Raw genomic sequence first — 14000 nt, 5'->3', positions numbered from 1 at the left:
TACATGAAAAACCAAGTTGCAGAACTGTATGTGTATTACGATTGCATTTCTATAAATAAACACACACACGGGGTGGAATTATCAGACTCTTACTTTATACGTTACATGTTTTTATAATGTTTGAAAGTTTTTATGACAAGTAGATCTTTTGTAATTAGGAAAAAAAAAGTTTATGTAAAAGCAAAACCATAGGACCAATTAGAAAGAAGGCCATACCAAATATTTTTGTGAGGTGGGAAAATAGGAGACGAAGCAAAGCCTGATTTTCTTTTTTTTTTTAATTTTAATTTTTACTGTGCTTTAAGTGAAAGCTTACAAGTCAGACTATCATACAAAAATTTATATACACCTTGCTATATACTCCTAGTTGCTCTCTCCCCAAAGAGACAGAACTCCTAGTTGCTCTCCCCCTAAAGAGACAGAACAGTCCTTCCCTCCACTCTCTATTTTCGTGTCCATTCGGCCAGCTTCTGAAGCCCTCTGCTCTCTCATCTTCCCTCCAGACAGGAGATCCCCACATAGTCTCATGTGTCTATTTGATCCAAGAAGCTCATTCTTCACCAGTATCATTTTCTATCCTATTGTCCAGTCCAATCCCTGTCTGAAGACTTGGGCAAAGCCTGATTTTTAAAGAGGAAAATGACTTCCAAAACATGACAGGCACTTAGGGCAGCATTTCCAAATTTTAAGTATTTTGCACATAGCGCCCCACTTGGGACAAGTCCAGGCTCTCTGCCCTCTTCTTTTCTCCTCAGCTAAATTTTCACCATGATTAAAACTTTTAAATAAACTTGGTTAAAGGGAAAGAAAATAGGAAATAGGGTCTTCATGGTTCATGTGCACTGGATATCTGAAAAGTCAAATTAACAAATTATTTGATTCTTTTGCTGGTCAGATGGAAAGTGTGATTTTTTTCTTCTGACAACCGAAAGTCCAGAGCAAAAGTGTGTGCCTCTTGATAGAATAATACATGCTAATTATTAAACATAAAATGTATGCTTCTCATCATCTTCTTTAAAAATTATCATTACAAAATACATTGCACAAAAAAAAATCTAAAAGGAAAACAATAACTAAAAACAGTGGTTATTATTGAGGGGTAGTCTATAACTGGATAGGAGGAAATAAAAACAGTAAGGAAACTTTTTTTTTCAGAATTAAAAAAATAGTTTCTATTTATAAATTAAGTGAAAGTGTTACCTATTCCAAAAATTAAATAAGAAATACAGTGAAAGTAATACAACACACCAATGAGCTATACAAAAAAATCGAGTGAAAAGAAAACTCCCCTTAGTTCCCATTAACATCTCCAATCCCATTCCCCAGAGGAGACCACTGTTATTATTTCTGGGCAAACTTCCAGGAATTTTCTATCTATATAAAGACATATCCTTATAATATTTTATTTGCAGAAAAACTCAAAATGCCATCTGCTTTAATGTTTTTGCTTCTAGGTAAACTGTTGAAATAAAATTTTCTCTGCGGCTGAATTTTGTGGCATTTACAAAGTATACGCAAGGATTTTAAAAACAGGTTCAGATTGCTAAATAGTGAAGAAATATTCTTGGCTTAAATTTTTTTTTTCTTGTCCACTGAGAACAAGACACAAGAGAAGATTATTTGGTCAAAGGAAACTTTACAATATTATATTTTAATAAATCATGTCCTTTTTAATACTAAACCCAAAGGTTTTTAGTGGGCAATGCTGCATGATCACAGAACACATAAATCAACTCTGAGTCATAATATTGCTTCTGATGCTGATTTAGTGAGAGTAAGTTGGCTAGGAAGGGAGTTATTTTCCTACTTCTGAGAGATGCATGGATTGTTTTAGTTTGGTAACCTTTCTTACTCCTTTCTGTTCTGTAGCCTGTTTGCTGGAATGGCAATGTAGTTTTTAATTTCATCTTTGACTAACAAAGCATTTCACCAAGCCAAGCACTAACCCACTGCCATCAAGCGGATTCTGACTCACAGAGACCCTACAGAACAGCGTAAGACTGCCCCACAGGGTTCCCAAGGAGCGCCTGTTGGATTCGAACTGCTGACCTTTTGGTTAGCAGCTGTAGCACTTAACCACTACACCACCAGGGTTTAGACAGGCTAAACAATTTCAGCAGGCTTCTTCCAAAGTTAGTTAGCCACTTGCAGATTTAAATGCTTTTCTACTTCACTTAAATATTCCATGTTTTAAGGATTAAGTAAAATGGGTTTCCTTGGGATTTTTTAATATGTAGCAGTTATTATCAGTATCTAGAATCTAGGAGATAGCACAGCACAGTGGCATGGCATAACACAGATCACTAGCTTTCGAGTCAGATCTGTTTTTGAATCCCTGTTACACCACTTGCTGTAGGACCCTGGGTAAGTCACTAAACTTCTGCATTTCATCTGCAAAATGGGGACAGTAATATCATTGGACTGTTCTGAGTATTAAACTAGATGATATTTATAAGTGTATTAATATGGTATATTCTTTATAGTAAGGACTCAATAAACCCTAACAATTTACTATTATAATATAAGGTTGAAACATTCTTAAAAACAGTTCTACAACTTCTTAATGACTCACAAAAAGAATTTTCTAGTTGGTTATAAATTTCTATTTGGATTATTGGATTTCAAACCCAAAATACTTTACCCAACATAAACATGTAACATTTACTCTGTCAGTGTTTTGCAACTGGGAAGGAGCTGACCATATGGCACAAAAAGACAACCTGTTTTCTGTATTTAGTAGAAATTACAAACATCATTAATACAAATACAATAACTCGTCTGCCTCATTTGCTTATTGTAAGGATCAAGTGAAATAATGTATGTGAAATTGCTATGTAAATATCAAGTACCATCACAAAAAGTATCACTATAAGAACTATCACTAAGGCCATTAGCTACTAATTCCTGTGTATTCACTAATTCTTGTGCCACGGTGTTAACTGCTTTTCATAGTCTTACTCAATCTTCACAAAAACCTTAAAAGGTAGAAATTTATCTCCATTTTATAGATGAAGATACAAAGAGTAGTGTTATGATACAATTCCAGTCCTCTCTGACTCTAAAGCCCACAATCTCGAACATGTGGGCTTCTTCCAATAATGCCATTGGCATGGGAAATAGAACATAAAATTCATGCAAAATTAATCCTGGAATTCTAGCTTGATATTTCAGTAGTTTTTCTAGGCTATCAAGTTGCATGAGTTATCGAATTATTTGCATGTGTGACTATCAGAAGATAAATTATTTTTTGAAAGCTCAAATGTATAAACATTATTGCCACTCTTTCAAAAATGTCTTATGCCAAAAAAACCACAATGCAGAAGTTTCTGCACTTCATCTAATTCTCTATGAGCTACCCGGGAAACGGGAAAAAAAATGTACTGGTAAAATTATACATCTGAAAAAAGAAAAGTTCTGCAATAATTACCATGTTTAATGTAAGCTGTGAGCTTGACAGATAAATATTTCTGTCAAAAGCTTATATACGTCTAGGTTGACAATGTCCTCAAAGGACAATTGTACATTCAAATATGAAAAAAAATAAACTTTCCTTTTTTCGAATGTTAGTTGTAGTGAGATGGGGACTTGATAAAAGCCTAGTGTGCGGTATGAAATATGAAACAAGTAGAAAAGAGAGTATCAATAATGGAAAATAAAACTCATAAACAAACCCACTGCCGTTAAGCTGATTCTCACTGATAGTGACCCCACTAGGTTTCCAAGGCTGTAAATCTCTACGGAAGCAGGCTGCCACATCTTTCTCCCATGGAGTTGATGGTGGCTTCAAACCACCCACCTTTTGGTTAGGAGTCAAGTGCTTTAAGCGTAACACTACCAGGACTCCTCTTTTATGCTTACAGGGCACTTTGTTTGAAGCCCTATGTTCACATGTATTAATACCACCTTTTATTATTTATTTATATATTTATCTTCCTCATTCATTCAATCATTTATTTATTTGTCACATAATCACAGAGGTCTTAGACTTAGAATACCCTATAGGACCCTATAGAGGGTAGAACTACCCCATAGGGTTTTTAAGGCTGTAAATCTTTAGGGAAGCAGACTGCCACATATTTCTCCCATGGGGCAGCTGATAGGTTCCAACTACCAACCTTTTGGATAGCAGCCAAGCACTTTAAGCACTGCGGCACCAGGGCACCTAAACACATAAACTCTATCTTTACTTGCTGGTTTATATTCTAATAATAGAATATTTTCACTGCCCAAATATTTACCCAAATTATTTTTTTAAGAGAAGTTAAAGGTACAATAAAAGAATGATAGGCTTTACCTCCTTCTCTTTGAACTATGTGATAGAGGTGGACATTGTGCAGAATACATTCTAGATCTTGGTCTGTATAGCCTTTATCGTGCATTTCATCCACTGAATCAGGATAAATGACTTGATCCCGAAGACTTCCAAGAGACATGTATGGCCTGTAAAACGACATGTACACAAGAATCCTCGTGCAAAGTTATTGTCACTTGCTCAGCGTGACAACCTAGTAGTTCGAAAACTTCAGAGAAGACTTTAAACACCATATTTCTAGAATATTTGTTACCTGGTGATGAGTATGTCTTTCTCAGGCACTGTAGGATAACACTCTGTTGTGTTATGTAAAAATTTATTGAGACACAGCCACAGGCAATGTTTCTACAAGAAATAGTTTTGCATTCTCAGCAGAGAAATGCATACTTTCTTTCACTGTATTTGCTACACATTGTTTTTGTACTTTATTTGAAATTATTTGGGTTAAATAGTCTAAAGTTTGGGATTTGACTGAGCAATGTAAACAAACAAAACAAAAATGTCATTTATAAAAAGAGAAATGCAAATTAAAACTATACTGAGTTTCTTATCAGATGGGTAAAAATTCAAAAGCTTTTAACTCACTCAGCGAACAGGCCTATGGGGAAACACGTGCTCCCATAAAATGATGAAAATGCAAAATAGTACAACCCATTCAGGGATTTGAAAAAACAATATATCATTTACCCTTTGATGCCCTTCTAGGAATTTACCCTGAAGATATACTTATAAAAATATATATAAGCTTCCATCGCAGCATTATTTGTAAGTGCAAAATATTGAAAACAACCTAAATGCTCATACACAGGAGAGTGACTGAACAAACTATGGTACATTCACTATGCAGCTGTAAAAAAGAAGGAAGGCAATCTCTATGAATTGATTCGGAATGGTTTCCATAACATGTTGTTAAGCTCAAAGGCAAAGTGCAAACATAGATGTATAGCACAATTTCCCAACAGTGGCACTATTGACATACTGAGCTTAATAATTCTTTGTTGTCAACGGCTATCCTGTGGATTGTAGGATGGTTAGCAGCATCCCTGGTCTCTGTCCACTAGATGCCAGTAGCACCCCCTCCAGCAGTGACAACCAAAACTATGTCCGCATATTGCCAAATGTCATGCGGGAGACAAAATCATACCCAGTTGAGAACCACTGATACACAGTATACTACCTTCTGTGTAAAAATGTAACGAAATAAGAAAATATACACTGATCTGCTTATATTTACAAATGGAAACACAGGAAGGAAGGGTAAGCTAGGAACTAATTAAACTGGTTACCTCCAGGATGTAGAAGGAACAAAGTGGAATGGATGGGGAGGGACCTATCCATTAGACAAAAAAACTAAATATCCTTTCTTGTACAGTTTTTACTTACAAAATTCATACTGAAGTATTTACATATTAAAAAATAAAATTAGTCCAACAGGATAAAGGAAGAGACTCTGAAATACAAACAAAAACAAATGAACTAAATGGTATAGCAAATGAATAACATAATACAATGAGATAAAAAACCCGCTGCCACTGAGTCGATTCCAACTCATAGTGACCCTATAGGACAGAGCAGAACTGCCCCATAGGGTTTCCAAGGAGTGCCTGGTAGATTAGAACTGCTGACCTTTTGGTTAGTGGTGGCAGCTCTTAACCAGATAACCAGACAGAAGGTGGGGGGGAAGAGAGAGAGAGAAATAACCTAAGTAATTAAGAACACAATACTTTGGCTACATAATTTCAGTCTGAAAACAAAAGAACCACAAAGAAATCTTGAATCTTACTTTGTTAGTTTGTTGTTGGCAATGATACATGTGTAGCATTTCTGAAACTATTTTATATATAGTGTACGGTTGGCAATACAAGTACATATTTTGGTATTTTTAGGAGCCAGTTCTCAGTGTGGGAGAAGAGAGATATAAATATGAAACATGGGAAAACAAGAAAAAAATAAAAACAACAAAAAACCTGAATGATATTAAATTTAAATGAGAGAACGGTATGAATGCATGATATTAAAAAGAGTCCAGAAGCAATAATACCTGGCATTCACATCATGGTCTCTAAATATCATTCCTTTCTAAAAGGAACCAGGACTTCTTTGGAAAATTACAACAGTAATAATTGATGCAGGCAAGAATCATCAATGGACACAAAAACCACAAAGAAAAGATGTTAGAGAACAGGATATTTACACATTTTCAGAGTATCTCCTCACAGATTATTTATTTAGTGCAAAGAAGAAAAAGGTACTTTTATAGTGCAGAAATCTGGGGGACAGCACATTAACCATGTGATCAAAGTTACTGTTATTAATAATGGGACAAATCGACATCTGGTACATCCTTACAATATTCTATGATAAGGATATAACATCATTTAAGTGTATTCTTGCAAAACGTGCACAACCTGAATCATCCCATGAAGAAACTATCACATGAAGCCAAATTGAGGGACTTCGTAAAACAAAAACAAAAACTTGTACTCTGCAAAAATATCAATGCCATGGAAAACAAAGAAAGGATGAAGAACTCTTCCATATTAAAGGAAACTAAAAAGACATGACAACTGAACACAATACGTGGTATTGGATTTGGAAAACAAGTTACTATAAGGAATCAAACCAAAATCAAACCCACTGCTGTTGAGTCAATTCTGACTCATAATGACCCTGCAGAACTGTTCCATAGGGTTTCCGAGGCTGTAATCTTTATGGAACAGGAATCGTGGTGGCTCATTGGTTAAGTATTGGCTGCTAACCAAAAGATCAGCAGTTGGAATCCACCACCTACTCCCTGGAACCCCTATGGGGCAGTTCTACTCTGTCCTATAGGGTTAGTATGAGTCAGAATTGACTTGACAGCAGCGGGTTTTTGTTGTTGGTGATGTTAATCTTCATGGAAACAGATTACCACATCTCCCTCCTGGAGTGCCTTGTGGGTTCAAACCACTGACCTTTTGGTTAGCAGCCTACTGTTTAACCACTGCATCACCAGGGTTCCTTACTATAAAGAACAGTATTGGGGAAATTGGCAAAATTTTAATATGGAGTGTATAGATAACAGCATTATATCAATGTTAAATTTCCTGAATTTGAACATTGTACTTCGGTGATGTTACAGAATATACTTGTTCTTTGGAAATACATCGTAAAGTATTTAAGGGTGAAGATTTATGATTACTGCAACTGGAAAAACAAACAAAAAAAGGTGTATCGTGGACTGCCAGAGGGACAATTTGTCTTGGAAGTACAGCCAGAATGCTCCTTAGAAGTGAGGATTGTGGAGTTTCATTTCACTTACTTTGGACATGTTATCAGGAGGGACCAGTCCCTGAAGAAGGACTTCATGCTAGGTAAAGTAGAGGATCAGTGAAAAAGAGGAAGACCCTCAATGAAATGGATCGACACAGTGGCTGCAACAATAGGCTCACGCATAGCAACAATTATGAAGATGGCACAGGACCAGGCAATGTTTCATTCTGTTGTACACAGGGTTGCTGTGAGTCAGAACTGACTTGACAGCACCTAAAAACAACACATTATTTATATGTGTGTGTGTGTGTATATATATATATATACATACACAGAAACACAAACCAAACCTGTTGCCGCCAAGTCAATTTCGACTCATAGCAGTCCTACAGGGCACAGAACTGTCCCATAGGGTTTCCAAGGAGCTGATGATGGATTCAAACTGCTAACCTTTCAGTTAGCAGCCTTAGCTCTTAATAATTGTGCCACCAGGGCTCCATCTATATATATATATATGTGTGTGTGTGTGTATATATATATACACATATACACAAATACATATATATGTATATATGTATGTATATGTATGTGTGTTTGTGGGTATATATGATTCCTATTGGAGACAGAGATATAGAAAGTGACGGGTCTCGTTTGCTTAAAAAAAAAAAACATGCTTTTATACAAAATGCATTTTGTAGATCAGCTGCCTACCTATTTTTGCATAGTATGCAGACCATTTATTTGGAAAACATACAATAAAAGGTTTATAACAGACCTAACTATGATTTGAAAAGCAAAATGCTTACATTTCAGCTATAGACAAATAAGATTTTTCAGTGTGGTATTTCACACATGTAAGGAATCTTTTTGGTCAAATTTCTTTTTTTTAAATACATAAATAATTCACATATAAAATTCCCCCTTTTAAAGTGTATATATAATTCAGTGGTTTTTAGTATATTCACAGAGTTGTATCATCATCACCACTATATAATCCCAAAATATTTTTATCATCCAAAAAGAAATCCTGTACCATTAGCAGTCACTCCCCATTCCTCCTCCCCTGAGCCCCTGGCAAGCGCTAATCTGCTTTCTGTCTCTATGGAATTGCCTATTCTGGACATCTCATATAAATGGAATCATACAATACATGGTCTTTCATGACTGGCTTCTTTCATTTAGCAATGTTTCCAAGGATTATCCATGTTGTAACATGCATCAGTACTTTTTTCCTTCTAATAGCTGAATAATATCCATAGTATGGATATCCCATATTTTGCTTATCCATTAATCAGGTTATGGACATTTGGCTATTATGATTATTGGTACTATGAACATTCCTGTACAAGTTTTTGTATGAACATGATCTTTCAATTCTCTTTGGCACATTCCTAGGAGTAGAATTGCTGGGTCATATGATAATTCTATGTTTAACTTAAAAAAACAAAACAAGCCAAAACAAACCAAAAAACTACCAGACTGTTTTCAAAAGCAGCTGCACCATTTCTAGTTACTTTTTTTTTTTTTTTAATATTATCTGTTTTTGCCTTCCTGTCCTGCCCTCTTCTTTATCTTTCCCTTCCAGTCTCATAGAAAAGAAATAATTAGGGCACAAAGTTATCTGTTTATATACATCATCTTAAGCATTTACTTAAAGTAACAGCATCTTAAATTAATACCTAATAAAAAAAATTTTTTTTTTTTTAATAATAATAATGTCCCACTGCTATTCATAAGGTTTTCACTGGCTAATGCTTTTCAGAAGTAGACTGCTGGGTCCTTCCTAGTCTGTCTTAGTCTGGAAGCTCAGCTGAAACCTGTCTGCCATGGGTGACCCTGCTGGTATCTGAATACCGGTGGCATAGCTTCAAGCATCACAGCAACATGCAAGCCCCCACAGTACGACAAACTGACAGACAACATCATGATAAACAGAGAAAAGACTGAAGTTGTCAAGGATTTCATTTTACTTGGATCCACAATCAACAGCCATGGAAGCAGCAGTCAAGAAATCAAAAGATACATTGCATTGGGTAAATCTGCTGCAAAGGACCTCTTCAAAGTGTTGAGGAGCAAAGATGTCACCTTGAAGACTAAGGTGTGCCTGACCCAAGCCATGGTATTTTCAATCCCATCATATGCATGTGAAAGCTGGACAATGAATAAGGAAGACCGAAGAAGAACTGATACCTTTGAATTGTGCTGCTGGCAAAGAATATTGAATATACCATGGACTGCCAAAAGAACAAACAAATCTGTCTTAGAACTACAACGAGAATGCTCCTTAGAGGCAAGGATGGCGAGACTGCACCTTACATACTTTGGACATGTTGTCAGGAGGGATCAGTCCCTGGAGAAGGACATCATGCTTGGCAGAGTACAGGGTCAGCAGAAAAGGCGAAGACCCTCAACGAGGTGGATTGACACAGTGGCTGCAACAATGAGCTCAAGCATAAGAACAATTTTAAGGATGGCTCAGGACAGGGCAGTGTTTCGTTCTGCTGTGCATAGGGTCGCTGTGAGTCGGAACTGTCTCGACGGCACCTAACAACAATGCAATAATAATAATAGCATAAAATAGATATTGGTCACCAGGACCAATGTGCAATTCTTCAACAGGTACTCTGAGATTACTCAGAAAAAGAAACAGATGGAAATCTTAGGAGACAGTACTTTTACCACCTTCCAAAGTGGAGCCAGTTCCAACTTAATGTAAATCAGAAGAAAGATATCCTACAACCTTAGCATTAAACCCAGATATAATAAGATCCACGGAGTAGCCGTGATACAATACACTACTGGGAATACAATGATTAAAATAGATCCGAATATTCATTTCACAAGTGTTTCTACAGCATTCTGCCAAAAGAACCCGATTAACTTCTAATCATGGATGAAATCATATTATATATCTATATTTCAAGGGAGAGAATATAGAGTCATAGTTGGTGAAACCAGCTTTGGAGAGAAAATTCTGGGTTGGAATCTTGATCTCACCTTTACTAGTAACGTGACAAAAATTCTGAACTAGAGGGATCTCATTTATAAAGTACTTTCTTTGTTATGAGGATTAAAAAAAGCAGTAGGTTTTTCTGACACTAAGTACAGCAATGTAGTCAAGAGTACCTAGTACAGTACAGGCACACAATAGGCATTCAATAAATGATCATTTTGGAAACAAAAAAGTTCATTTCTATTTAGCCTTTAGTTCTCTACTTATGAGGAGACAATGTATTAAAAAAGAACACCTGCAAAACAATTTCTATTTTGCTAGATAAGAGATACATGTTTTTATATTCCATAGTAAATTTTCATTATTCTTAACATGATTAATAAATAAGTTCTTAGTTATATAGATTTTAGAGATTATATTCTCTTATACACCCAAGAGAGTACTTTCAGCTTAACTAGAAGTATTCCTTTTAGTAACTGGAGCACCACCTAGCTTAATGGAGCAATTTATGGGGTCTCAAAGGCATTAAAATGCATGGTGCTTCCAAATACTTTCTTTATAAGAGGAATTTGAAGAAGCAAAACTTACTAACATCTGTAAAGGGCTAATTTAATGTTATGATTCCTTTAGCCTCTTTTGAAATCTCCTAAGTCTCTTTGGAATAGATATGGAACTTTATCACCTAAGGATTCTTAATTATAAGGCAAAAAAAATTATTAAATTATGGTTTTGCAACATTTACTCTTGTTGAGTTTATGGAAGTCGAAGAATATCTAACAAAGTCTTGAATATGCACTCTTGAAATAAACAAAGAAAAAACAAGTTTAGCTACTAAGTTTTTTTTTTTAATATCACCATTTCTTTTTTTTAATTTTCATTGTGCTTTAAGTGAAAGTTTGCAAATCAAGTCAGTTTCTCACACAAAAATTTATATACTCTGTGCGATATACTCCTAATTGCTCTCCCCTTAATGGGACAGCACACTCCTTCCCTCCACTCTCATTTTCGTGTCCAATCGGCCAGCTTCTGAAGCCCTCTGCTCTCTCATCTCCCCTCCAGACAGGAGGAGCCAGCATAGTCTCATGTGTCTACTTGATCCAAGAAGCTCACTCTTCACCAGTATCATTTTCCATCTCATATTCCAGTCCAACCCCTGTCTGAAGAGTTGGCTTTGGGAAAGTCTCCTGTCTTGGGCTAACAGACGCTCTGGGGACCACGGCCTCCGGGGTCCGTTTAGTCTCAGACCATTAAGTTTGGTCTTTTTACGAGAATTTGGGTCTGCATCCCACTGCTCACCTGCTCCCTCAGGGGCTCTCCGTTGCGCTTCCTGTGAGGGCAGTCGTCGGTTGTAGCTGAGCACCATCTAGCTCTTCTGGTCTCAGGCCAATGCAGTCTCTGGTTTATGTGGCCCTCTCTGTCTCTTGGGCTCATAATCACCTTGTCTTTGTTCTTCATTCTTTACTCAAGGTGGGTTGAGACCCATTGATGCATCTTAGATGACCGTTTGCTAGCGTTTAAGACCCCAGAAGCCACTATCCAAAGTGGGATGCTGACTGTTTTCTTAATAGATTTGATTATGCCAATTGACTTAGATGTCCCCTGAAACCATGGTCCCCAAACCCTCGCCCCTGCTACGCTGGCCTTTGAAGCATTCAGTTTATTCAGGAAACTGCTTTTAATTTAGTCCAGTTGTGCTGACCTTGCCTGTATTGTGTGTTGTCTTTGCCTTCACCTAAAATAATTCTTATCTCCTATCTAATTAGTGAAAACCCTTCACCCTCCTTCCCTCCCTCCTTCACTCCCCCCCTCATAACCATCAAAGAATATTTTTTTCTCTGTTTAAACTATTTCTCCCAGTTATTACAACAGTGGTCTTATACAATACTTGTCCTTTTGCAATTGACTAATTTCACTCAGCATAATGCCTTCCAGGTTCCTCCATGTTATGAAATGTTTCACAGATCCATCATTCCTCTTTATGGATATGTAGTATATTCCATTGTGTGAATATACCATAATTTATTTATCCATTCATCTGTTGACGGGCATCCTGGTTGCTTCCATATTTTTGCTATTGTAAACAGTGCTACAATGAACATGGGTGTGCATATATCTGTTCATGTAAAGGCTCTTTATTCTCTAGGATATATTCCAAGGAGTGGGATTGCTGGATCATATGGTAATTCTATTTCTAGTTTTTTTAAGGAAGCGCCAAATTGATTTCCAAAGTGGTTGTACCATTTTACATTCTCACCAGCAGTGTATAAGTGTTCCAGTCTCTCCATAACCTCTCCAACATTTATTATTTTATGTTTTTTGGGTTAATGCCACCCTTGTTGGAGTGACATGGAATCTCATTGTAGTTTTGATTTGCATTTCTCTAATGGCTAATGCTTGTGAGCATTTCCTCATGTATTTGTTAGCTACCTGAATGTCTTCTTTACTGAAGTTCCTGTTCATATCCTTTGCCCATTTTTTAATTGGGTTGTCTTTTTGTAGTTCAGTTTTTGCAGTATCATATAGATTTTAGAGATCAGATGCTGATCGGAAATATCATAGCTAAAAACTTTTTCCTGGTCTGTAGGCAATCTTTTTACTCTTTTGGTGAAGTCTTTGGATGAGCATAGGTGTTTGACTTTTAGGAGCTCCCAGTTATCTAGTTTCTCTTCTGCATTGTTAGTAATGTTTGTATATGGTTTATGCCATGTATTACAGCTTCTAGCATTGTCCCTATTTTTTCTTCCATGATCTTTATTGTTTTAGATTTTATATTTAGTTCTTTGATCCATTTTGAGTTAGTTTTGTGCATGGTGTGAGGTATGAGTCTTGTTTCATTTTTTTTGCAGATGGATATCTAGTTATGCCAGCACCATTTGTTAAACAACCTATCTTTTCCCCATTTAACTGACTTTGGGCCTTTGTCAAATATCAGCTGCTCGTATGTGGATGGATTTATATCTGGATTCTCAATTCTGTTCCATTGGTCCATGTATCTGTTGTCATACCAGTACCAGGCTGGTCTCACTACTGTGGTGGTATACAGGTTCTAAAATCAGGTAGAGTGAGACCTCTGACTTTGTTCTTCTTTTTCAGTAATTCTTTACTCATCCAGGGTCTCTTTCCCTTCCATATGAAGTGGATTTGTTTGCCCATCTCATTAAAAAATGTAGTTGGAATTTGAATCAGAATTGCACTGTATCTATAGATCACTTATGAGAGAAAAGACATTTTTACAATGTTAAGTCTTCCTATCCATGAGCAAGGTATGTTTTTCCACTTTTGTAGGTCTCTTTTGGAAACCCTGGTGGCGTAGTGGTTAAGTACTACAGCTGCTAACCAAGAGGTCGGCAGTTCAAATCTGCCAGGCGCTACTTGGAAACTCTATGGGGCAGTTCTACTCTGTCCTGTAGGGTCACTATGAGTCGGAATCGACTCGACAGCAGTGGTTTTAGGTCTCTTTTGGTTTCCTGCAGTAGTGTTTTG

General features: G+C 36.5%; 1 protein-coding gene across 4 annotated transcripts in view; it reads right to left on the bottom strand.

Moving 5' to 3' along the window:
• Positions 1-14000, bottom strand: part of ABCD2 (ATP binding cassette subfamily D member 2) — an 88992-nt gene that overhangs the window by 16848 nt on the left and 58144 nt on the right. For all 4 annotated transcript variants that reach the window (XM_023555334.2, XM_064284390.1, XM_003405379.4 and 1 more), the window contains one exon: positions 4295-4440. In XM_023555334.2, the coding sequence (XP_023411102.1) occupies positions 4295-4440 (146 nt within the window). The remainder of the gene's footprint in view (positions 1-4294; positions 4441-14000) is intronic.

The sequence above is a fragment of the Loxodonta africana genome, chromosome 4 (genome assembly GCF_030014295.1).
Source record: "Loxodonta africana isolate mLoxAfr1 chromosome 4, mLoxAfr1.hap2, whole genome shotgun sequence".
Lineage (NCBI taxonomy): Eukaryota > Metazoa > Chordata > Mammalia > Proboscidea > Elephantidae > Loxodonta > Loxodonta africana.
The sequence above is the reverse complement of the archived record's forward strand: the minus strand, read 5'-3'. Positions and strand labels throughout refer to the sequence as shown.